Genomic DNA, 27,613 nt, shown 5'->3' on the forward strand with positions numbered 1-27,613 from the left:
AAATAAACCAAAATTCCTTCTTAGCAAAGAGTAATTTCTCAAGCAAGAATTTTGCTAGGACTATCTGGGAGTAGTCTGAGTTGGGAGAGGAAAACTGAAAACGAGCTATTATTTGCAGAGAGGTTTGGAACTCTCTTTCTTATTGGTCTATTAACTAATTTACCCCCTGGTGATATTGCCAGACAGGCCAAAATTCCATCCAACCAAAACAGGCAGAAATTTCAGGCGGTCTTTTCAAACGGCTCTTACATTAAAAGGGCATAATCATAATTTCCACAATTTTACAGTATTATTCAAACTTCAGAGTGTGGAAATATATGTAAAAAACAGGAAAATCACGTTTTGACTCCAATGAGCTCCAGGTTTTGGTTACTTTTGTGGCATTATATTTTGTGAAATATAATATTATTATTGAAGAATGTAATCATCAACACATCATGGAAAAAGCATAACCTTCATTAGCCATTGAATATTAGGATAGTCTCTTTCAAATAGCAAAAATACAAACTGTACAAAAAGTTGATACTCATGGGGAAAAGTAATCCATTGGGCTTTTCTCCATATAAATCAACTCTAGAAGCCAGCACACCTCTGAAACTACAGACTAGCTCCAACTGATGCACTAGAATGGAGGGTTTAGAGGACCTGAGTTTTATTCCCTTTTAGCTACATCAAAGTGAGTTGGGTCATCTCAATGTACATCCACATTTTCAAACAAATTGAAACGTACCTTCAGCCACAATCAATGCTGTCTGTTTCAGTCAGACACATTAGCCTACTGTTCATCCACAGACCATGGTTGGTATTCATCCATTATAAAGTACTTGCTGCAACACATTGAAGGCAGTGAAATAAAATCAACTGAGAAGCTTGACTGGTCTATGTGGTGCTATGTTTCATGGGAAGCTCTCAATTGCGCCCTCTCTCCTCTTCTCCTTTTCAAAACTCATTGGATGAGAAAGCCAGAGGTCCCTCTGGAGATGAGGAGAGAGGACACAAGGAGTATGTAATTGAGATCTTTCCCATGACTCATTCCTACAGAGATCGTTCTCCCAGTGGAGGCGCTATAGGCTGCCTGAAGGTCTCTCGCAAGAGGTCACATGATTGTCACATGACGGTCTCCCGCTCCTCCTCCACTACAGGCGAGGGTTTCTCCTCCTCAACAGAATGCGGTGGCACGTTACTGGATGGCTGCTCCTCCTCGGGAACATGTAACTCCTGTCCTGAGGAAGGGATGGAGTGCTCGGAGATGGAACCATTCTTCACGTACCCCGGGAGATTCCGGTGCCCGTTCACGGTGACGGGGCCCCCAAGGCGCGTGGTGAGGTGCAGTGCCAGGGGCCCACGGGCAGTGACGTTGGTTACACTGGTGTGAGACACCATAGGTCCATAACTATATGTGTTACTGCCACTACGGGCTTTACGTTTAAAGTCCAGCGCTAGTGTCCTCCTGCTCCACGATTTCTTAATTTCCGCTTGGACCTAAAGATGGAAAGAAATTAGATTGTCACTAAATAGATCTAATCTACTGTGACATACAATAATTGAGTCTCAGGTCTGTGCATGCTGTGACTGCAATTCATCTTGAACATTATATTATCTTTCAGGATTACATATTTTGTCTTAAATAAAATACTATAATGAGTCATTGCAGACATTTTCAAATAAATATATTAACAAAGTTGTTCAAAGTAGTTCTTACCTCCCCATTGCAGAAACAATATATAATTGCTACAAAGAATCCCTGAAAAGGATTAAAAAAAAACATTATTACATTTTTGCTTAAGCCTCAAAGTTCACAGGTTGACCTGTGCATCTATCCAGAGCACTCTGGAAGAATGCCATGCAATCTAAAGTGACTTCTTCACGTCATTGATACCAGCTGCTTACTCTGAAAACACTGAGCTGTGCTCTCTCAAAATCTTAACTCATCACAGTTTAATCACAACTCAAAAGCTAATTATGTGTAGCACACCACTAGAACAGATGCAGTGCCCCTTAGTGGATATTTTTAAAGTACTGTAGTAGCCCATCGTTTCGGATCCATTGCTGGCTGCCTGTGACTAAACCTATATACAGTAGTATATTAATTCATTATTTTGTTTGTTTGTTCATTCATTCATTAGTTAGTTTGTTCATTCATTCATCCATCCATGCTGTACAACATAAGTCGGTACCTGGAATGAATTGAATAGCATCTCATAGTGCATCTGTATCTGCCATGGGACTTCAGTCACTTCAGTATAAGGCATCGCCATGAACACTATGTAGTGGACACCAAACAGTGGCATCAGGACCAATGTAGACTTCAACAGTTTCCTGAATAAATACAAGCAAATGTTCATAAGATTATTTTTTCTTACAATCTACACTGAGCATACAAAACAGAACACCTTCCTAATATTGAGTTGTACCTCCTTTTGCCCTCATAACAGCCTCAATGTGTCAGGGCATGGACTCTACATGGTGTCAAAAGCGTTCCACAGGGATGCTGGCCCATTTTGACTCCAATGCTTCCCAGAGTTGTTTCAAGTTGGTGGGATGTCCTTTGGGTGGTGGACCATTCTTGATACACACAGGAAACTGTTAAGCTTTGAAAACCCAGCAGCGTTGTAGTTTTTGACACACTCAAACTGGTGCGCCTTGCACCTACTACCATACCACTTTCAAAGGCACTTAAATATATCTTCTTGCCCATTCACCCTCTTAATGGTACACATACACAATCCATGTCTTGTCTAAAGGCTTAAACACCCTTCTGTAACCTGTCTCCCCCCATTCATCTACACTGATTGAAGTGGATTTAATAGGTGATATCAATAAGGGATCATATCTTTCACCTGCTCAGTCTATGTCATGGAAATACATAGATTGTCATGTTTTGTACACTCTGTGTATTTATTGGCATTTTGCCCCATTGTTCATTATAATTTTTTTGCCAGCTACAAAGACAATCTACTGTACCTTTACAGTTCTGTACAGATTTCTACAGTTCTTTACAGATTTCAATGTGATTATTATTATTATACTTTTAACATGTATTTTTAGATTTACTGTGCGTGACATTTATGGTAATGAGGAGATTAAGTTGGATATTATCGTGGTCATTCACTGCATTATGCATTTTCATACATACTATGTATCACTGACATTATTGGTGGCATGTTTTGGTGTGATAAAGAGTCTATATTTCTATCAGCATGCTGGAGATAAAACAGAATACAAATGTCATGATAAAGCAGTCAGGGAAGGAGGAGCAGTCAGTCAGAGTAATGCTTCTTACCTGTACTGCTGTCTTGTGTCACATCTGCCAGCATTTGTCTCCCGAAGTTTAGTGGCCAGAACTCGTATTATATTCAGGAACAGCATAAAATTCACCTTTGAAAACAGAAAATGACACAATGTAGAACACCAAGGCCAAATCTCTCAAAAAGCAAATGGTGGTCATAGTGGTAAGTAATTGTGGTAAGTAAACGTGTCAATCGAAAACCTTAAATGCCATTACGCCAATTAAGATTTTCAATTGACATGTTTACTTACCACTATTGCTGTTAGAATTGGCACTTGTACGATCCACTTCAGATTGCCGGCACTTAGGTCCCAGCACCTGCAAGTGATAAACAGGGCATTTATGAAAAACTAATACAGGTAGGTATAATTGCTTAACTAATCGCTTTCAGGATCTGATCTGTTTCGGTTTATTCTAGTGTAGCAACAACACATGGGGAAGTTGGCAGTGCTTACAGTCTGTTCCTAGGCTCCGAGTCCAAGGCTGGAATTCAATCCAACCAGCCATGGCTATGTTTACACATGGTCCTTGTACACAAACTACTGCCTCCGTACACACATTTCCTATCCTGAAAACTGTCAGAATCTATCTGTGAGAGATACTACTGTGTAAATACTGCATTGCGTGTTTCTATGAAATTGAGGATGTACACTCACACCCTTAAATGTTCTAAGAATGTAAGAGGATTCTGGAACATGTTCTAAGAATCTAAGAGGATTCTGGAACATGTTCTAAGGGCCCGTTTCACATTCCCATGAAAGGTTCTGGCAAATGTACAGTACTATGTGTTTAGACCTGACATCATCAATGACGAATTGGGATTTTAGTGCAGTACTTACTCTGTGTCTGCCAAGGTGGCTCTCACACTCGCCCACACTGTCACAAACATAGCTGGGACCCCTGTAAATCAACAACAACAAACATAAAAAAAGATCTCAAAACAACTAAACAGCCGAGACCCCTGCAGAACAGAGCATAATTATTTGCAATCACACAAACAATGATTCAGAAACAAAATACAGTCATTTTCTTTCAATTATCGTTGTGGATTCAAGTCAAAATTACCCTTGTAATATACTGCTAATATAATGTAGTTTTTCGGATTCTTGCAGCGAGGCAATTGGGTGACACGGCATCCACATTGTATGCGCTGTGCTTACATAACAGATACGCACAGTGTGTACAATGCAGGAGCCGTACAGCCAAGTTTTCTGAACTCTTCTTGAGTTCTGATTATAGTAGAACTCACACAGTATGTGTGAAACCAATGAATTGTAGACAATTGTGGAATCAACAATATTATCAGCTTTCTTCTAAACCTTCCTCGAAACATGACAACATTGGAATGGCTTTTGAAATTGATTGATTAATACATCTGTCTGGGATAGTTTGTTTAGCTTATTTTTTGACTTCGTAGCAGTGAATCTGCAGTAAAACCTCCAAAGAATTCTGGGAACACTCACCCCATCCAATTAGAGTGAATCCCCAGAGGTACTTCCTGTCTGAGAAGAAGGTCATGAAGATGAGGCTGTGGAGGTACAGACCCTCTACTAGGATCCAATAGTAGTTGGTAGCCAGGAAATATAGGAACAGGGTCACTGCCACCTTACAGCCAATCTAAAGGAAACACAACAGACAAATATATCAAATATACTGAGCTTACTAAGCATCCTTAAATACAGCAGCCTATTTCATGGTCACAAGCACTTGTAGATGAATGACTAATGACTTCCAACACCTTGAGACCTAGGCAATATAAGGTTCTATCTGATCTTTAAATGGTTTTTCATATCTCTATGAAGTAAACATTTTCAAAAAGTACATTTTAAGTAAAAACAAAACAAAAAAACAATTCTATCTGCATGAACCAATATGAACTTTGTGATATAAGGTTCTATCTGCAATCCAATCACAAGCCTGAACAAATACAAAACGAATCAGAACGCATGTCTCTGCCATCTCCCTCTAAGTATGATCTAGGCTAGTCTAGCCAGCAATAAAGGCACGCAAGCAAAAAAAAACAACACTGTCAGAAATCTTACAGTAAATGATATCACATCGTTGTTCAGTGATGACAGTAACTCATCTGAGGATCATAATACATGTCTTAATGTATTTGATGATATGTTCTGACCCTATCCTGATACAATAGTGTTGTTCTATAATTTATGCTATTCAAATAGCTACAGTCTTCTTAAAAACTGAACATGTCTAATTCAGAAGTGTCAGACAGAACCTTATGGCTGAACCCAGATTGACATTTCAGAGCCATTAGGTTATATCTGCGATTGCACCCCCCCCTAAAGAAACAGATTTACAAATGTCTCAGGATTTTGATACTCTGCACTTTAGGTACCTTTAAGCTGAGAACCTTAATGGTTAACAAAATAATAATTCACTACAAAACAGTTCTGAGATCTGGCATGTGAAAATGTTTATGCTCAATATCTCAGAACTATGCTTTGGGCAGATAGAACCTTGCACCTTGATCACACCTACAGCATCATTGCGCAAAATGGTACGCAGCAGCATCTGGATATGTCTGAAACAGAAGTTTAACATTCACCTTCTGTTACCATTTCTGTCGAGCCGTCTAAGCATACATTTTGACGCATACGTTCGAATGAATCCAACGTATGCACCACACAGAACGCACTGCAACGGCCTCTGCAACGACATGCTGCAAGGCAAACGCACCGTTCCATTGGAAGTGAACGTAGTTCTGGTGAACCAAAATGCAATGACGCTGTCGTTGTGATCGAGGCCCTATAGTCTCAAGGTCACGACCTGTCAATCGCAGAATCAATTCAGAATGCCTTGGATCTTCTTATAGTGTCCTGAAGCCATTTTGAATCCTTATAATCCACTCTTGCTTCGCACTGTTATATAGTTCTACTGCTGGGTTGGTGCGACATACAGAAACTCTAAGGGTAGTGTGTACATTGATAAATGTGAAATCCCTTTGTAGTGAGTAAACCAACATTCAAGCCTGTCCAGGATGAAACCTTAACCTCTAGGATCCAATCACGGTTTGTACAATTAAAGATGTATTCTAATCCTAATGAATACTGTTCCAATCTGTAGATGCTGATCAACTGTAAACAACAGGGAATCCCTGGAGGTTCAGCCTGTGTATGCCCCGAGAGAAGACATCCTCTATGCCTGTCTATTCTACCAGAGTACTTTGAAGTCCATAGCTGATTCCTTCAGCCTTGCATGCTCACTCCAGCTAGGGATGATACACATGAGCCAAGAGAGACTTAGCCTGCCTGCCTCTCTCTCTCTCTCTCTCTCTCTCTCTCTCTCTCTCTCGCTCTCTCTCTTTCTCTTTCTCTCTCGCTCTCTCTCTCTCTCTCTCTCTCTCTCTCTCTCTCTCTCTCTCGCTCTCTCTCTCGCTCCCCCTGTTTTATAATCATTAGGCAAGTCTTTCCCAGTAGCATTGACTTTTTTTCTAATTTAGAAATGCTGCGACAGACAGTAATGAAAAAATAATAATTATAATGAAAAGACTGATGACTCATAATACTGAATGCTGGAACGACTTTAGTAAGTCATATCCAATAGTCCCTGGATTACACTGATCACTATATCCTTAGAGGAAGGCCTTTTACAACGATCCAACCAATTTACAATGGGCCTTTCAAAGTTATAGAATTTGTAAACAGCAAGTATTTGTTTTCTATGGAAATAATTCACAGTTGCGTTTGGTCAGTGACTTAACTACATTAGCCTGCTACCTACTATTCTCGTGCACCAAACTTCCTATAGTCTGGGGAGAAAAGATTAGGTACTTACAAACTGGGTTTTGTCAGCTGGAGGAGCCTCAGTGATGGACTTGAGATCTTCCACACTGACTCTCTCCATATCTTCTAGGGCAGAGCCAGAGTACAGCACCACGTCCTTTACGAAGATGCTGATGCCTCGGAGCATGAAGGACACAAACAGGTGCATGTGGATGTAGTTCCTGGTACAATGCAACCGCCTGGAAGAGAAGAGAGGAGAGGAGAAAGAGATTGTATAAATGATGATATAATCTGCACCGTGATATGCAATCATCATGTTGGGGTATTTGTAAGTTATACTGTTGGCTTCTTCAAACCAAAGACAATCATTGACAAAATACATAAATCCTTGTGCAAAACATCAGAGAATGTGTTGCTACTGAGCCATTACTACACTAGGAACCCATGTTGAAATGTTATCAAGGTGGTAAGTGTGTGGACGGGTGAAGGTGTTTCACAGTGAGTGTGCGTGTGAACAGTATGTGTGTGCGAATGTGGGTGTGTGTTTTCACACTCTTCAGAAGAGTACTCATCATAATTAGAGCCAGCTGAATTCCTCGCAGACTATAACACATTCTAGAGATTTAGGGGATTGAAAAGCACAAATATTGAATGAACCTCGCCCACCTTAGCCATTTGGTCCCTGGTTCATTGAGTGAGGGAATTATTTTATAAAGACATAAAAAGTATTTGGTGGTAATTGTAATGTTGCAGGGTGGCCAACATCCTCCTGGAGATTCCAGAAGAGCTACTGTGCGTGCAGGCGTTTGCTCCAGCCCTGCTCGAAAACCCCACATTATAAAAAATCAGCTGCTCAACAGAACCTTGATAAGATGACTGGTGTGTTTGAGCAGGGTTGGGTGAAGATTCTTCACAGCCAGTAGCTCTCCAGATGGACGGTTAACGGACCACATGTGTTTTATACAGTAGCCTATCAGTGCAGTATTATACTTTGTGGGGGGTTAAGTGCCTTGCTCAAGGCCACAATGGCAGGAGATACAATACATGGGTTCAGAGACCAGCAGCGTTCCATTGTCAACACCAGTGATCATAATGAATGTACTGTATATTGTGAAGTGGCTTCTTGCATCAAAAACACAATGTTCAGTCACCTTTTTGGCCCATGGTGTGACAGACCATACAAGTGACTCAAGCTTTCAGATAAGTAAAAGATCAGTTCTACTTGTCCGAAGGACAGGTGGCTAAAAAAGTTAATGTCAAGCCCTGATGTATTGAGCAGATCAAAGAGCATGTGCATTTCCTCCCAGACAAGCAAGTGTATTTGTCACATTACACTCAAAATATCCCTTGTCAACATCTTTAAATCATAGGGAGCTATATAATAAGTGACAGCAGAAAACTCATGAATCATTATTCACTCACTATTTGCTTGTGACTAACCTCTGTAGTCAAACCAATAGGTAACCTGGTTATTAGACAAGCTCTGCTTTGGGGAATATTGATTTATGAAGTTGTGAGGGAAAATCATATTGTATGTGAACCTGTGGAGGCTGCTGAGGGGAGGACGGCTCATAATAATGGCTGGAACGGAGTGAACGGAATGGAATCAAACACATGGAACCGATGTGTTTGATACCATTCCACTGATTCCGCTCCAGCCATTACCACGAGCCCGTGCCCCCCCAATTCAGGTGCCACCAGTCTCCTGTGAGGTGAACAGTCCCCCAGTGCATTGGGTGAAGAGGAGGAACACTACTGCTAATGTGCAGTATGTATCACTTGGTCTCTCCCCAGAAAACGTTTATGAACCTGCCTCTCTCGTGTCCAAGGGTTTTAAAAGCCTGAAGTTAAATGGAAGAGGGAGTCGTGGCTGGAGTGCTCCTGAACATGCTGCTGGATCCTCAGCCCAGACATCCACGGACCCCTGAGACGCCTTATTAAACTAAGTCAAGTTGAGCGGAACGTTTGTAAACACGACTTTACACCAATTCCTGGACCTGATTCACTGTAAAATATCAAATGAATTCAAGGATTAGCGTTTATACTGTTGAATATGAGTCATACGTTGTTCTAAGGCAATGATAAGAACAAAGTAACTCTCTCTATAACATCCAACCAGTCAATTCACTACATATAAAATTGACTGTCAGAATAAATTTGTCCTTTCAGCCCGCCTTAAAGGTTTCAGCCTGTAGATGACAGTATTTTGATGAGGCTGAAACTGCACACCAATATATTAACGATATCTTCATATAAACATCCCACTAAGTAGACAGAATAACAGCAAACACTAACCACAGCTCTCCTATAGATCTCTATGGCCTGAGATCAATAAGTATGAAAATAACTAAGAATATAAATGTCAGCAAGATGAGGCACGTACCACAATCACACAATGGCCCCAAGGCAACAACCTCAAAGGCAGCAATCTCTAATCCTTTTGAAAGTCAAACGCTCACGGAAAAGGCAAAGGTAAAACATTATAAACTCAGCAAAAAAAGAAACGTCCTCTCACTGTCAACTGAGTTTATTTTCAGCAAACTTAACATGTGTAAATATTTGTATGAACATAACAAGATTCAACAACTGAGACATAACTGAACAAGTTCCATAGACATGTGACTAACAGAAATTTAAAAATGGGTCCCTGAACAAAGGGGTGTCAAAATCAAAAGTAACAGTCAGTATCTGGTGTGGCCACCAGCTGCATTAAGTACTGCAGTGCATCTCCTCCTCATGGACTGCACCAGATTTGCCAGTTCTTGCTATGAGATGTTACCCCACTCTTCCACCAAGGCACTTGCAAGTTCCCGGACATTTCTGGGGGTAATTGCCCTAGCCCTCACCCTCCAATCCAACAGGTCCCAGACGTGCTAAATGGGATTGAGATCCGGGCTCTTCGCTGGCCATGGCAGAACATTGACATTCCTGTCTTGCAGGAAATCACGCACAGAACGAGCAGTATGGCTGGTGGCATTGTCATGCTGGAGGGTCATGTCAGGATGAGCCTGCAGGAAGGGTACCACATGAGGGAGGAGGGATGTCTTCCCTGTAATGCACAGCATTGAGATTGCCTGCAATGACAACAAGCTCAGTCCGATGACACTGTGACACACCAACCCAGACCACGACGGACCCTCCACCTCCAAATCGATCCCGCTCCAGAGTACAGACCTTGGTGTAACGCTCATTCCTTCGACTATAAATGCGAATCCGACCATCACCCCTGGTGAGATAAAACTGCGACTCGTCAGTGAAGAACACTTTTTTCCTGTACTGTCTGGTCCAGCGACGGTGGGTTTGTGCCCAAAGGCAATGTTTTTGCCGGTGATGTCTGGTGAGGACCTGCCTTACAACAGACCTACAAGCCCTCAGTCCAGCCTCTCTCAGCCTATTGCGGACAGTCTGAGCACTGATGGAGGGATTGTGCGTTCCTGGTGTAACTCGGGCAGTTGTTGTTGCCATCCTGTACCTGTCCCGCAGGTGTGATGTTCAGACGTACCGATCCTGTGCAGGTGTTGTAACACGTGCTCTGCCACTGTGAGGACGATCAGCTGTCCGTCCTGTCTCCCTGTAGCGCTGTCTTAGGCGTCTCACAGTACGGACATTGCAAATTATTGCCCTGGCCACATCTGCAGTCCTCATGCCTCCTTGCAGCATGCCTAAGGCATGTTCATGCAGATGAGCAGGGACTCTGGCCATCTTTCTTTTGGTGTTTTTCAGAGTCAGTGTCCTAAGTTTTCATAACTGTGACCTTAATTGCCTACCGTCTGTAAGCTTTTAGTGTCTTAACGACCGTTCCACAGGTGCATGTTCATTATTGTTTATGGTTCATTGGGAAACAGTGTTTAAACCTTTTACAATGAAGATATGTGAAGTTACTTGGATTTTTATGAATTATCTTTGAAAGACAGGGTCCTGAAAAAGGGACGAGTTTACATACACATTTTGCACATTTTGTTTCAAAACACTAGGCTACCTGGGGCGGCAAGTAGATTGGTTAGATTGTTGGGTCAGTAACTGAAAAGTTGCTAGATCAAATCTTTGTGCCAACAAGGTAAAAATCTGTTGTTCTACCCTTAACAAGGCAGTTAACCCTCTGTTCCTAGGCTGTCATTGTAAATAATAATTTGTTTTTAACTGACTTGCCTAGCTAAATAAAGGTTTTTAAAAAACAAACTAGAGCATTAGCAAGATACCACCAGGGCTATTGACTGTTTTTCCCATTAAGAAAGTCACTCACTGCCATCAAAATCATCTTTGACGATATTTTTCTTCATTGTTCCTTACTCTTTGTTGTCTCATATTCACAGTACTTTTACTATTTCCCAACGGCATTGTTTAAATATGTACGCTCAGCAGCACCCCATCAAATATTAAACCACAGTTGTCATGATTTTAATGGAAGGTACCAATATCATTACTGTGACACTAACCCTAATCTCTGTCCCACTCGGACCGTTAATTCACCCAGCCCTCAAGCCCAGGTGGGATTTGGTGGAAGATAAAATATTAACCGAGAAAGGAATTTTCCCAATGGCAACAAATAGATCACTCACCGGAAATAACCTAGGATGACCACAGCCACCATAAGTGATCCCAGAGAGATGGAGTATCCTACTGTATAGATGAGGTACAGACGGTCAAACACTTCCTGTTGAGAGAGACAATGACATATGAAGGAGAAACATTAGAGAGATGGAGGACCCAACTGTCTAGATGAGGTACAATCAGTCAAACACCTCCTGTTGGGACAAGAGAGACAAGGACATATGAAGGATAAATGTTGTTTGTCATATCATGTACTGTGTACTCAGAGGTGTCAGCCTACTTACAGTAGTTTAGTTGAGGAAGTTATAGAAGTGATAGATGTTTCATAAATCCATGACTAGTATGTGCCTGGTGTGTTAGATTGATCAGTTTACAATACATAAAACATGGCTATACAGTCACTGACCGATGACATTCCAATTACACAATATTGTCCCCATACATTTGTTGATAATGTCAAGCTATCATGGGCCTCTGTGCCTTGTGTGCTACATTTATAATTTACAATATATACAACCTACCATTCCAATGACACAATATTGTCCTGATAAATCTGTGATAAATAAGTTACACATTTCATGCTTTCCAGAAGCACTGAGGATAATGTTACTCTTGACAAACGACTCACAGTCATTTTATATATATTGTATTCTAATTTGCAATATACTATTTATTAGACTTAGATATTGTGTGTATGTACTGACATGTAGGCTGTGTGTGACATTTTAACTATATGTAGTTCCGTCCTTGACTAATAATGTTTTGTACTATGTATTATGTCATGTTTCATGTGGATCCCAGGAATAGAAGCTGCTTCTTTTGCAGCGGCTAATGGGGATCCTAATAAATACCAAATACCAATACAGTTGCAGGCTACACATTGCAACATAGAAAACTGCTGTGGACCAAAAACTAAACAGCCTGCACACCAAAGGTCACAGAAGCTTATGTCAATGTGTGAAACCATTCCAAGATCAAAGGTCATGCCATGGTGTGCGACCGTTCCAGGCCTCTAATTAGTTTCTGAATGAAATGGGGTGCATTGATTCTGACAGCGAGCTGCCCACCAGACGACTAAAGCCCACCAAGCAATAAGGCTGCCCACCAAGAGACTGACTGAGATGACTCCAGGTTTCTAATAAACTGAACATTTGGCTTGAGAGATGTGCCGCACTCACAAAAGCCTGGGTGAGGTGCGGAGAGTGCAGGGGCTTCCAGCAGGAGATTACAGCACAGAGCAGGCAGCCAGAGGACATACTGCTGGAGAGGTGAGAAGCTAGCACACCTGGGTTCAAATAGGACTTGTTTTCTTTCAAATACTTTAGCTGCACTTGATTGAGCTTGCCTGGCGTAAAGGAACCAACAGCATAGTTCCAAAATAATAAACTTTGCCCATCTGGCTCTCCAGGTAGGCTCAATCAACCCTGAAAGTATTTGCAAGAAAACGAATACTGTTTGAATCTAGGTCTGGCCTCCAGCTAGCTACCCGTGGTCCCTGTATCAACACAGCCTAGTGGAGGGGCTACTCTGGGGCCTGCTGTAACCAGAGCCTCCTCCACTGCTGTTATCATTTAGGGATGGAGACCCAGCGCCAAACCAAAGGGTTCCTAAGTTGTGGTGCGCGGCTGAAGGGTTTCATTGCTGCTGCTATGAATCCTGGAACCGGGAGACCATTGGCATAAACATTCAAAGTCGAAAAGGGAGGAAAATTAGGGGGCCTCATCAAAATGTGGATGGATACCCACAATCTCCTCCACCCAAAACCTTAATGTTGAGAGCCACATTTAAAATAAGGAGTGAAGAATGCAGGTGGGGAGAGACCAGAGAAATGTTGGGGTTAACAGGAGAAAAAGCTGCATTGAGCAGCACTGAAGAGAAAACAGATCCTATTGGGAAGAAAAAACATTGGACAGTAAAAGTCACAAAGGCTGAATGTCCGCTCTTTGTTTTATCTGATGGCCTACTTCTCCTGTGCTCTCTGGCCCTGTCCTTGTCAGCTGAGCAGATCTCATCACTATCCAACCTAGGATCTTCATTTTATCACCCTGTTGCAGTAGAACTTTCCTGCAAACGTGTAGTGTATTTGAGGTTTAAAAAGGCTTCTGAAGTTAGTAGTCAACTCAGGGATTCAAATCAGCAACTTTTCAGTTACTGGCCCAACGCACTTAACCACTAGGCTACCTGTCACCCTAGCTTTACCTTCATTAAACGGATTCTTACAATCTGATATGATTCCTGTAAGCCTCTTCCCCTGACTTAAATGGATTGGAGCTGGATTGGATTGTCAGAAGAAAATGGTACATGACAGGCACCTCTCTCCCAAAATAATACAAAGTGCTGTAGCCAGGATTTTGAGGGAAAAATTCAACATGTGGAAATATTTTTTTTTTCAACACTGATTTTTTTCAAAGCAACTTTAATCATAGAAATGACTGATACTGATATCTATCTCCTTTGCTTTATTCTGCTGTTATCACAGAGGTCATTCCAATTTAATTCCATTCCATTCAGTAGTCCTTTACACTCACTCACTCGGTATGAAAATTGCAGATTTGGTCACTGATAAGCGCCTAAATTGGAACAAAGTGGCTGTAAATCTGTTCTTAATAGTAAAATTTATATTTTTAAAAAATACACTGAGTGTACAAAACATTAGGAACACCTTCCTAATATTGAGTTGTACCCCCTTTTGCCCTTAGAACTGCCTCAATTCGTTGGAGCATGGACTCGACAAGGTGTCAAACTCATTCCACAGGGATGCTGGCCCATGTTGACTCCAATGCTTCCCACAGCTGTGTCAAGTTGGCTGGAGGACCATTATTGGTACACACAGGAAACTGTTGAGCATTGCAGCAGCATTGCAGTTCTTGACACACTCAAACTGGTGCACCTGACACCTCCTACCTTACCCTGTTCAAAGGCAACTACATATTTTGTCTTACCTATTTAAAAAAAAAACATGTATTTAACTAGGCAAGTTAGTTATGAACAAATTCTTATTTACAATGACAGCCAACAGAGGAAATGTTTCTACCTTGTCGGCTCGTGGATTCGATCCAGCAACCTTTCGGTTACTGGCCCAATGCTCTAACCACTAGGCTACCTGATACCCTCATTCACCCTCTTGAATGGCACACACACACATTCCGTGCCTCAATTGTCCCAAGGCTTAAAAATCATTATTTAACCTGTCTCCTTCATCAACACTGATTGAAGTGGATTTAACAGGTGACACCAATAAGGGATCATAGCTTTGATCTGGACAGTCTATGTCATGGAAAGAGCAGGTGTTCCTAATGTTTTGTAAACTAAGTGTATGATAAGCTTAGGGTCTCTGCTATACAGAGTTGTATAAGATTCAAACCATGTTCTAATTGTTAGCATAATGCCGAAATAGAAGATGTTCCCATTCCTCCTGCTAATTGGGATTTTTTATTTTTCATTTTGTTGTCTGAGCAAGAGGAATGCTGTAAATTAAGAGCATTTGATGTGTTCTGAAATATCAGACGTTGAACATTATAATAAATACCGCTTTGATGTCATACAAGCAAACCATACACCCGTGTGTCCAAATGTGCAATTCATATTTCAAAATGATAAAACTCATGTAATTTACAGTATCAATGTTTCTGATCACTTTGTTTGATGTGCAGTTCCAAGGATAACATGGCATTATACCCTGGGTTGTTCTGAACAGAATGAGCCTAAACGCTTTCAAATGATGCCCACCTGACCCAGATTGTGATTTATTTATAATGGACCGTTTTTAGATTGCGTGAACAACAACAGTAATTGGTAGCAGTGCAGGCCTATTTTACAAACAAAAGTGTGCTTGCTTCAGTTCCTCAAGGACATACATAGCTAGGAGAGCAACAAAAAAAAAAGTAAATTAAGACTGTTCTTTGAGTCATAAAATTGCATTGAAATTACCTGTGCGCACCAATTAGGCCTCACTCATTCCCTTGTAATTTCTTTGTCATGTTGCATTTGCCATGAATATTCTTATAATGTTATTGATTATGTCCAGAGTATTTTCAGATTTAATAATTGTCAAATGCTGCGAAAAGTGCAGCGTAATGTTTGGATTCAGTCTCGTGTAAGGTAAACTGTTGTGTCCTCAATTTTGGTCCAGTAATTTCCCAATAATCTCCAAAATGTCCCATTTAAATTGTAATCATGGTTATGCATATGCTTCTCATATTTCGTATGTTAGAAACATTTCAATTTGGCCTTATCCATATAGGCCAATTCCCACGATTGTAACGGGTTAAACCCCTTGGCCCTCAACAACCGTTATTAGAGGTGTTCATTTCAATGATCGAATGGATTTCCTTAACACTCAGTTCTACGCCAGTGGACAGTGGGCTGCCATGGGTTAGTTTGTCTGCTCCGTCACTGGGCCTTCATAAGGAGGCGGTAGGTAATCAGCCCCTGAATGCAAGTATGGGTCGCTGCAGCCCATGGAGACTGGAGTATGGGTGACTGGGTTTGTCGAAAGGAGTAGGTGTGTGGAAAGCGAATCAGCTAATTGGGCTGATTTGTTGCCACTCAACACTATTTTGTGTGGCTGATTGGGATGCACGACGAGTCGATAAGCCAGCGACCAGTGAACCAGTGTTGTATTGACGTGCCTGCCGACCTGAGATGCTTCCTATTGTATCACGGTCGTGTCACCGGCGGTAGCTAACATGGCAATCGATTCACCTCCCATCAATTTATTTCAAGTAGGATAGCAGCCTACACAATAAATAACTAACATGGATAACCATATAGATATCACCTCAATACATACATACAGTCTGCTACTCAATGGGGAGGGCATGAACGGCAACATCACCGGGACACAGTGCCTTTCACTCCGCTTGACAAGCACTTCTGTCCGGCAAAGGCTGGGGAAGTAGCTACCTAGTAGCCAATATCAGGGTGACAGTAAGCACACTCATACAATGCATGAAGAAACTGTACTCCCATCTTCAGTACTTTTAATCAAAAATAAATAATTGTCAGTTTTGTTACTAAAAAAGTACAATTATTTGTGTAAAACTAAATAAGACTCAGACTCATCCTTTGCCTTCGAAACACAAGTCCAAACTCTCGCTGTACGGTAGCTCATGCCACGTTCACGTGCTAGTTGGAACTAGGAAACTCTGAAATGTTATACCTGCTAAATGATTGTAGTTATACACGTGCCTCATTCAACCAGTTAGTTGGATATTTCTAGTACCGACTACCACGTGAGTGTATGGTAGTTGAGTCGTAAGACACAAAAATACAACTTAATCAATTATTATGTGGATTATAATTAATGGACATTTTTGTAGGGGTTGATACATTTTTCATAAGGGAAAGTCCAGTCTGGTATTTCAAAGTGGATATTTCAAACTTCATAATCCGTTTTAAAGCTCAAATACACTACAAGTTTAACTAGGTGAAACATTGCTCCTGTAAGTCACTTCCAAACACAAGTATTAACAGATGCTCTTATCCAGAGCAACTTACAGGAGTAATTAGGGCTAAGTGCCTTGCTCAAGGGCACATCCACAGATTTTCCCCCTAGTCAGCTCAGGGATTCAAACGAGCAATCAGGCTACCTGCCTACTGTTGTGTTGTTCACATAATCTCCATGGGGGAAATAAGTAAATTGTCATGTCTGGTTTTCATTTCAAATAGTCCAACAATTCTGAGGGGACATGTCTTTTGTTCCATTACGCGACACTTCATCTAAATTATAAACATGGTTTTTATGTTCATCTTCTAAATATATATTGTTATTGTTAGGTTTCTTACAAATGAGTAGAAACATCAGAAAAAGCAGAAGGTAAATTAGTCTAACAAAGGGGATGACAGACAGACAATGAACACTGTAGATGCTCATTAAGTTACAGACAAGGTTATAGAATGATTGAACACTCAGAGAATGTGAGCCAGGTAGCTGCTCCAGTATGCTTAGACACAAAGCCCCCTCCAGGACCATCTGATGTGTGACAGAAATGAAAAGCATCCCACTGCATACTGATTTGGTGAAAAGGACCTTTGTTCTGACCAATCAAATCACACGTCCAATATCATTAACATTCTAATACCTCCACATTGATTATGTATGCTAATGCCACAACAGCCCCCAAAGAATAGAATAGATTGAAATGTCACTTTTTTTTCCAGAAACGACACACAATGGCCACTGTCCCTGTCTACTACTATTGTGCCACGTCTCTGACAAAGTTGGCATTGTCTAATGGTGCGGAGAAATGCATGCTGGGATGGACATGACTCTCACCTTCTCATTGTTTTGGTTATAGTGCGAGAGGAATTTTGCACATTCGCTGTAGTTGGCCCATGTCTTGTTGTTGGTGGTGGTCAGCTCCCACGTCCCATTGCTGTCACAGCGACGATAGGCTAGTCCTGTGGAATACAACACAATTACAGAAAACAACAGAATGACACAATGCACATGTCATTTCTTTTCACCTGTAAGTGCATATTGCCGTTGTCTAATCCCATCAGAAATCATAGGCATTTCAACAACTTCACAACAGCCTTGTATGACGAAGTACTTACATAAAAAATTACAATATCTTGTTGCATTGCCATAGCTATATAAATATACTGAAAATAAATGCTCCATGCTGTGTTACAGATTAAAGTAGATAAAAGATGATCCACTATCTCAGCGGCCTATTGGCTATCTTACTAATGTGGGCATTGAGCACCATGACCTAAAATGGAAAATGAGCTCTGTGCAAGAGAACTGTTGAACTGCAGGCTATCAAGGGGCCAGTGTTACCTTTATGGTTGAAGTCATAGATGTAGTCTGGACAGGCAGTGGACACCAGCTTCCCGGGAGACCCCTCAGGCCAACATACAATGCCATCCCACTCTGGCGAGCAGTAACCATCTGCAGGAGTAGGGACAAAGCAATGGTGACATTTAAGTGTAGTGAGTTTGAGTGTTCACTGCCTTGGCTCCAACATTACACTGCTGGAGGCTTCTTTGTTAAATTCCAGAGCACCAGCGAGTAGCTGTTTTTTTTTATTGTGTTGTCCTCTAAAGACAATACACAAATTAACTTTAGCCTAATGTTACGATCATAAATAGCATGTAGAGAAAGACGGCCCTGGCGGACTGTTAATTGGTGAGTATGCAGGAAACAGATGCAATGTCCTTTGTGATGCTGAATGTTCACAACACCAGCCATCCAGAGCAGTGTTGTGTTCTGTCTGCTGGATATGTTTGATCTTTACAATTAAGGCTCAACAAACCAGCATTGAATTCCCCAAACACCTCTGAAATGTCTACATTTGCAAGCAAATGTGTGTTAATTTCAATGTTTTTATTTGAATTTGCTGTGGCATGAATCCGCTTCAATCCCATCCGACATATCAAATCAGTCATGGTAGGCTGTTTATGTCCACCCCACAAGAAAGACATGTTTGCTAGTCTACGTTGCTTTCTCTGCCTGAAATGGACACTTGAAATGTTGTAATCATTAAATAACTGAGTAGGTCTAAGCAGACATGTTTCTAATGATCCATAGGAGCGGCATAGGCCTAAATGGGCTATTTATTGAAAGCTTATGATCTCACCGCAGCACTCACACGCTATAGTGCATCTGTTTTGTCAAAGTGGTTTTAATATGGATCTTATTTGTGGAAATTCCAAGCAAAATTAAGAAAACAACAGTGACAAGGCTGTAGCGTTCTGGCTCCCTGGGAAGAAGCAAAGATACTATGACGCAACACTGAAGAGTCTAGTCTAGTCTACCACAGTGGAAGAGCAGAGTCAAGCAGAATTGTTGTTCTGCTAACCGCTCTCAAATCCACCCTCTTGTAAAATGTTTCTTCCCCGTCCCCTGAGTGTGTGTAATGTGCAGTGAAGTTGCTATTTGTACAGGATTGCGAAAATGCCTTTATCTCACAATGAATTGTTGTGAGTGGAAGGCAGAAGCCTTACTTTTCTGGGATCGGCAGCCTCACGTTCGTTAAGACGGGCAGCAGGAGCATTTTAGAACGTTATTATTAACCCTATAGCCCTGCAATAGTGGGAGTGTAGTCCCCTCTCCCCACAGATCCCTGGCAGACGCCGGTTTCTGGCTACGCTTTTATTTTCTATTATTGAAAACATCTGCCCCACACTCACCACTAATAACTAGTTGAGGATAAAACTAAAACTGTTTTCTCCTTGCTTTACATCTATTATTGTCTCATTCCTGTAATCAAAGTTACAAAGAAACATCAGAGGCAATGACCAAATGCTTTTCATGTGCCTTCAAAATGGCCTGTCACCCAGCTCTCAATGAAAGCGTAGACTTTGTATGATTTAGACTGATTTTGGATTGTGAGAGATGACAGGGTTGAAAAAGTAGCCTGAGAAGCTTCACGTTTTTCAAAATCACAATGACCACATGGTCCTGGGAGTGAAGTGAGAATGAAATCGGTCTTAGGTTTTAGTTTTTTTGGCTGTACTTTTAATACTCATTGGACCACCTACCAACAGACTCAAATTAAACACAGAACACACACATATATCATTTCCTATAAATTCCATGGCCATGATTTAAATATAAACGTGACTGTGGGGGACGTTGGTATTGGTGATCTATTAGAGGTTTTAAATAACATTTTCTTTTCCCTGCAATCATTTGATTCAGGCCTTGCAGATGTCAAAACATATATCGCAGTAGAGTTTTGATATGTACAAGCTGTTATGATGAGTGCTGATGTTATTTTACACTGGGACTACAGGTTTGAATGCTGAGCTATTTTCAACACTGCAAGGTCTAGGGCCTTGAACCCACATCCTTCTACTGTCCTAACCAGGCAAACCTCAGTGTCTCCCTCAATGAAAACGTTGTGTCAAGGAAGTAATGAGAACTCAAGTATTTAAGGCACAAATGAAAAATAATAACAAATAGATGGGCTTCACAGTGAAACACCGCAATACTAAGCAAGACCCTCTCCTTGGGCTGAAGTTGGCCCACCACCCTACCAGCCACCACTTTCAAAATAGCTAGAATAGCAAGATCAATTCATTACTATTTGCAAAAAAGTCTCCCCTCCACAGTAATAATAGTTAGGCTAACCAAGAGTTTACAGAACCCCAAGGGTGGAGACACGCAATATAGGCAAGACAAATCTGGAAGAAAAGTCCTCAAAATTGCATTCAATTGCTATTCTTTGAGTTTGAGTCAGAATGCAGGTTTCATGGTTTTTCCACAATAGAGGAGACCACAATTAGCAGTAGCCTATTAAAAAAAGGGGAACTCTTTTCTTGGCCAATGCAACATTACAAAAATAAAAACGATTCATAAAATATAATTGCCTGTTAACAGCAACAGTTTCCATCGTCATTTCTACAGGGTCATCATTAGACTCACTACACCATAGGCTATGCTGTAACATTCCAGAACATAATGATGTGGAAGTCTTTGCCACCTAATATAATATATTGCCATTCTACCTTAATCAATTATATTTGTAATAGGCATCTAAATAAAAAATGTTGATTGAATATCGACATAAAATAAATAGCAATAAACAGATCAACAGATGTGCACATTAGGTTGAAATGAAGTTCAAATGAAAACGCTAAGAGTGAAATAATGAAGAAAAAAAAAAAACTCAAAAATTATTTTTCAGGCAGAAAGTATACCAGGGCCTTTTCCCTCTCTTTGAGAGGTAGGTCATATGTTTACGCTAATTTCAGCATCAACTGAGCTATGATTCAAAAGACGTGTGCAACCTTCCAAAAGGAGCTGGGATACAGCCACCAGATAAAGGCTATGTCGAGTCTACTACTCTCTGACAGCGTCATCAGGTATACAGGTCATGTAGTGGTCATCTCTGACGCATCTACCGTTTGCCCGAAAACTGTCCCTCCAGCAACAGCTTTGTATAGAAACCATATCCAAAGTAGATCTCTAAAGAAGTGTATCTAAAAAAGTAACATAAATGTACCTGAGAACATATTAGAAAAGGTAAACCATCAAGAGAAATCATTGAAACATGAGTTTTAATTGGTCTTTGAATAAATTATTAAATGGCCCACATTTGTCAGTTTCTGAATTTCTATTCATTACACAAAATGACTAATTTAAATATACTCGGACCCAAACTGAAGTTAACAGTTCTATTCTCCCAGGTTATAAAACATAAAATACTGCATATGTGAACATATCAGCAAAAGTAACCATCAAGAGCACAGGAGGTTGGTGGCACATTAATTGAGGAGGACAGGCTTGTGGTAATGGAGGAATGAATGGAATGGCATCAAATACAATACAGCCCCCCCCCCCCCCCCCCATTTAAATAGAAACTGACAAAAACTGGAAGTAAGATGTGTATTCTCCAAGTTTATAAAGTATTATGCTTACTCAAGACAATTTCATTTAAAATACTCTCCCAAATGAAGAAGGATAACTTTCTAGTCCAAGGAAAGTGTTGAAGGCTGAAATGAACCCTGGAAATGTACCCCAGATACCTGGAAAAAGAGTAACTCCTCATACAACAGGGACATGCAACAAATGTCAGGCTGCATTACAGGTGACGGTGGTCAGGGGAGACAAGGTGCCTGTCATCGTAGAACACTCTAATGTGGCTATAACAGCCCTGCTTAGTGTCAAGTGTCTAGGATCATTCTGATCAATACACACGCAGGCTTTACACTTTCCCTCTTAAACACTGAAACCATCACCTTCAAACAAGTATTCTGATGACCGTTGATAATAGATTACCATATAATGTGTTATTTTAAGTTATATTTCCTGTTATACCTAAAACTGTGAACATTTGCAGAATATGTGCACATTTTGGGGAATGTGGTGAGAGATAATATAACTGCTGGGAATCCATCAACAATACCTTTTGCTTTCTTAATTTTAAAATAAAGGTTTGCAATGCTGTGTTTCATTTACAGAGAAGTTTTGTTTAGAAAGCCTGAGAACCCAACACAGAAAGAACCCAAGAAGACCACAATGAACCAGGGTTAAAGAGAAAATAATATGACTGGCTGGATATGGAATCCCAAACCTCTTTAGAATAATCAACCAGAAAAAATGACAGTGACCACAGAGACAGGGAGATTCTGGGGTCTGGCTGAATGTGACAGTCTTCACATAACCACAAGTAAACAAATATGGACCGGATTCTCTCAAAAAGCCCCCCTGACCATCGTAACCTCCTAACCATACAGGAAGAAAGATAATACATTTCCCCCTCTTAATTTCAGACTACAGTACAGCCACGGTATCTGTATTTGTCCAGTATGAATGCCTCATATTAAAGCTACAATCTGATATTGGATCAATGCCAGCAGCAGTCACACTAATTGGAATAATGTGAGTCAATGGTGACAAAGGAAGGAAACCATTTTCTCCACCTGAGATAATTCATCTTGTGACAGGCTCTAAAAACACATCGACATTTTCTGGTTTTCTGTCAGAGCCGGGTTATTATTCCTACAGAAACCCTGTCCTGTTTCCATGTCTGATGCATATTAGTTCTGACCCACTCAATAATCTGTACATCTCAGCCTCTAAATCCACTGCTTCCTCTGCTCCGTGTCAACACTGTTATAGTGATGTTGTCAGTTCAAACAGAGTTATTTTTCTGCTTGGACAACCTAGTAGACAAAATAATGCTTATGTTCCTGGTGTGTCCTCAGGTGCCAATGTGACAGAACTAGACGTGTGCATGGTTAACAGAGCAGGCAGTGAACCAACAGATTAACTCTGCAGGAAGCCACAGATGTCATTTATCTATTACCAATGTGACAGGACTGTTTTCATGTCAATGAAAAAAACAAAACACAACGTCAGGTAGGTTGACACGTCAGGTTTACGTAACTTTTATCTGAGATTAGTTTTTTACTCACCACCAGGCTTGTGTTTGTTACTGATGGCCACCTCACACTTGCGTTTGGCTTTAAACAGCAGACCGATCTGTTCCTCTTTGGTGAGCACATCATCTGCCTCCACCTGCATAGAAAGGACAATGACACTGAGTTAGTGGAGCGAGGAGCAATCATCCTTCCATCAACACAATGGAAAAGTGAAGCATCTGAAACAACATGAAACTTGAATTGTAACAAACATCAGATAGCGGAGGAGCAATGCATCGTTGTGAAACCACATTTCATTTCCCATATCAATAAGCATTTTAAGTGAGGTTGACAGCTTCGTGAAATACATCAAATGGACAATATTAAACACAGCTGCCCCCCCAAACACACACACACACACACACACACACACACACACACACACACACACACACACACACACACACACACACACACACACACATACACATACACACACACACTGTATATAAACAACTAGCCTAGAGAACAGCAGCAGGTGGTAGTGTGTGTAATGTGTGCATGCATGCAATGCAACCCAATTATCAAAACCCTGTCACTCATTGTCTCAGTCTAACAATTTCCTCAAACATAAGACAGTGTTTTCTTCTATGATACATTTGAGATGAACCAAAATAAAGGCATTTGGCCAACTGTAAGTCACAATGAGTTGTGTAAACGTAAAGCCGATTACGTATTTTTATTTCTGTCTTAGCTGCCCATGAAGGCAAAGGGTTATAAAAGACCTTGCGGTTTCTGTTTCTTGTCTAAACAGTATCAGTTTCGCTCTTTGTTTATAGACCCAGCTGGTATTCCTGTGATTTTAGCCACTCTGTGGCTTGTGTACCCTGAAGCACTAATCAGATATGACACAGAAAAGGGAAAAATACATTTTATACCAAACGGTTTCCTCTTACACCTCACAACATTTGCTCAGCTTTCAAACACAGCTCTGGAGAGAGAGCCATAATATCCAGGTGTGGTTTTCTATTCTAGGAAACTTTCCCCCTCCTAATAGGTACCTTTGGCTGGAGCTTTCCCTTGACTTTGTGTCATCTTTGGCATTTGTGACAAAAACATTTACCAGCAGACCCATTTTCAAACTGTTCATGCAAACTCACGTTTGCATATCTTGTAAACTTAAACGAGTGGCACCTAACTCCCAAAACTAAATTTCTAATCATTGTAAAGTATTTCATTCATAAAAGGTTTTACTGTACGTGCTGGAAGAACAGTCTAACTGAGCCAAAGTGACGTGATAATGTCAAAGGTTATAAAAAGGTTGACCCTAGACCAGTGGTCACCAACCGGTCGATCACGATCGATCTTCAAGGCATTCCTATTCGATCACCAAACATTTCTGTAGAAAAGCCAAGGATAAAGCCTTGTTTTGTTGTTTTATTTGCCTTGCGCTGTTGTTGGTAGGTGCAATCGATTCAGAAGCCCTGCGCGCCGGGTAGGCAAGGTGTTCCCATTTTGAACCATTTCATTTGACTGAAGGGAACATTTCTGCCTACCCAGCAGACCAGGAGAGCTGTGGCTAAATCAAGTGTGCCTACTGCGCTGGCCAATCGTTTACCTCAAATTACCGTGCCTACTGCTTCCGCGACCCCACAGCAAAGTTTGATACCAGCCTACATGAGATTTCATAACTTTTAAAACCATGACCAGAGATAGACTGTCAAAGAATACAGCAAAAGAGCAGCTGTTTTTATGAGGATTTTTTCTGAATTCATGTTTAAGTTTTTAAATCAGCACTGTCAACACTTTTACAAAACAAAACGCACTTCTCCCTACTTCCATTAGCATTTCAGCTGAAATCAATGAGTAGCCAAATGTATCGATAGGCCTGCGTTTTTATTATTATTAGCACTTCCTATCTTTTTAATATCAAGGAATATTTCACTTTCTCTGGCCATGGGAACAACATGAATTTGTGCATGAAGCAGATGTGGTGCGACTCGAGTTTCATCATCAGGTGGAAGACAGTGTCCCCTCTCTCTGGTCAATCTCACTGGAGGAAAGGAGAGAACAGGGACCGTGAAAGGCAGAGGTGTGGTCTCTCCCTCTTATGCTCTCTCCCTCCCTTTGTCCGCTGAGACTGACCATCAGATGCAGGTACCATCAGTCCAGTTAAATTTATGCTCAGCTGTGCCTCGCAAGGGTTACACCAACTGATCTATTTTGATATCAAAGCTCAGGCTTTGAAATATAATATGATCTGAGAAGAACATTGGCAGGCCAGGCATTTAGCCAATATGATGTGATAATGTATTAAGCCTACTGCACAAACCTCTTTCCTACACAACTGTTTTTATTAGGTTAATATTGCATGTTTTTTTTTTATCCGAGCGGTAGATATCGGCTTGCCTATTGACTGCTAAAGTGATCTTGACTCAGAAAAGGTTGGTGAACACTGCCTAGTATCTATCCTCCCACAGTGACTAAAGAAGTGATATAACTTTAATCCCTCAACCACTGTGAGAATCTAAGCATGTGGTAGAGTACAAGCTCAGTTAAGTCACACCCTGCAGGTGTCAGCATATGTTTTACACAGATATGGATTCGAACACCATTAAAGGAGACGCTAGTATGATCCAATGTGCCACCACGTTGACCCGAAAGAGACGTTTGGTTTAACAGTAAATTACATGGACTAATATACTGTATATTTTATGCAGGCCTACTCTCAGAGGTACCTTCGTAAATCATCTTGACTCTTATTTTTACATTATTTTTATGACAGTCTATGTCTACTCTTGTTGTCTGTATAGTTAAACACCATGTTGTGCATGACTTAAATAAATCTACTTTGAATAATTTAGGAAATAAGATAGCCAGACCTTTCAGGGAGGGGATATAATATTAAAATGGCAAATACCAGGCCCACAGCCACACACAGGGCTGCACTGCAACACTTGACACCATAATGCTCGATCCATCAATATTTTCACAAGTTTAAGGGTTGAAATAAGAATGTCCATTTTGAGAGCTGAATGGGGCCACAGAGGAAAAGAGAAATGTATGGCCTAGGATGGTAAACAACCACAGATGGAACAACATATCACAACACAGCGAACAAGGATAGATACAACCTGTTTACTGTACTGGCTATGCCAATATAGAATATTCCACAGGTCTATTCCAGAGAAGCAAAGATAATGTTCACATCTAAATCGCTGCTGACTTCTGTTACTTTATGCAGGGGTAATGGCAGTGACAGGGCAGAAAAACATGAAAACAGCCCTCGAATAGACAGGTGTCTTCATCATCTTAGACAGGTGACTTCATCATCTTAGACAGGTGTCTTCATCATCTTAGACAGGTGTCTTCATCATCTTAGACAGGTGTCTTCATCATCTTAGACAGGTGTCTTCATCATCTTAGACAGGTGTCTTCATCATCTTAGACAGGTGTCTTCATCATCTTAGACAGGTGTCTTCATCCAAATCTAAAGACGGCATATTCAGCAAATAATTTACTTTGACATTAAGTAACCATCCGAGGTTTTAACAAACTATGCACAAGGATGTTGAAGGAGAAAGAAGATCTTAGGCATAACTGCAAGGTATATAGAGCGCAATTATTTACTTGAAATGTATTGCAATGTGTTTTTAGGGCTGCCTGAAAGAAAATTTGGCTTTTTTAATGGACACTTAAAAAAAATACAAGTAAGCTACGGAATTGTTACCCAGAAATTAGGGATGCACAATATATCGGTTAACTTATCGGGGAATCGGACGATATTAGCTAAAAATGCCAACATCGGTATCTGCCCGATGTCTAGTTTAATGCCGATGTGCAAAAACGATTTTTTTTAAACGATAAAATATATATATATTTTTTAAAACTGAAAATAAATTAAACATTGCGTCACTGCTATGAGCTTCACGACTGACATTTGGACCAGCGATGTCAGCCCCATGAGCATGCTGAGTCTGACAGCACAGTGGGTCGTTGAGTATTTCATACTGAGAAAAGTCGCATTGCATGCTCATGAATGTGCTGGTTGTCATACCATTGTTGCAATTTCAATGACATTTGACAACATGTTTGAAACATGAACACACTAGCTAGCTCCATTCAAACAACTGACTGGAGAAATAAGCTCATCAACTGCACCTGCAGCAGACGTGATACCCTCTGTCCCTCTGCATTGAAACGCCTGTCAACAAAA

General features: G+C 40.8%; 1 protein-coding gene across 1 annotated transcript in view; it reads right to left on the reverse strand.

Moving 5' to 3' along the window:
• Positions 1-814: 814 nt before the first annotated feature.
• LOC139387164 (parathyroid hormone/parathyroid hormone-related peptide receptor-like) overlaps positions 815-27,613 on the reverse strand; it is a 64,080-nt gene continuing 37,281 nt past the window's right edge. Inside the window, exons 2-13 of the mRNA XM_071133212.1 lie at positions 23,452-23,554; positions 18,368-18,478; positions 17,861-17,985; positions 11,592-11,686; positions 7,085-7,271; positions 4,753-4,906; positions 4,129-4,189; positions 3,541-3,607; positions 3,284-3,378; positions 2,178-2,319; positions 1,703-1,744; positions 815-1,482 (exon numbers count right to left, since the gene is read on the reverse strand). Coding sequence (XP_070989313.1) covers positions 1,108-1,482; positions 1,703-1,744; positions 2,178-2,319; positions 3,284-3,378; positions 3,541-3,607; positions 4,129-4,189; positions 4,753-4,906; positions 7,085-7,271; positions 11,592-11,686; positions 17,861-17,985; positions 18,368-18,478; positions 23,452-23,554 — 1,557 coding nt within the window. The 3' untranslated portion in view covers positions 815-1,107. The remainder of the gene's footprint in view (positions 1,483-1,702; positions 1,745-2,177; positions 2,320-3,283; positions 3,379-3,540; positions 3,608-4,128; positions 4,190-4,752; positions 4,907-7,084; positions 7,272-11,591; positions 11,687-17,860; positions 17,986-18,367; positions 18,479-23,451; positions 23,555-27,613) is intronic.

This window comes from Oncorhynchus clarkii, chromosome 28 (assembly GCF_045791955.1).
Source record: "Oncorhynchus clarkii lewisi isolate Uvic-CL-2024 chromosome 28, UVic_Ocla_1.0, whole genome shotgun sequence".
Taxonomy (NCBI): domain Eukaryota; kingdom Metazoa; phylum Chordata; class Actinopteri; order Salmoniformes; family Salmonidae; genus Oncorhynchus; species Oncorhynchus clarkii.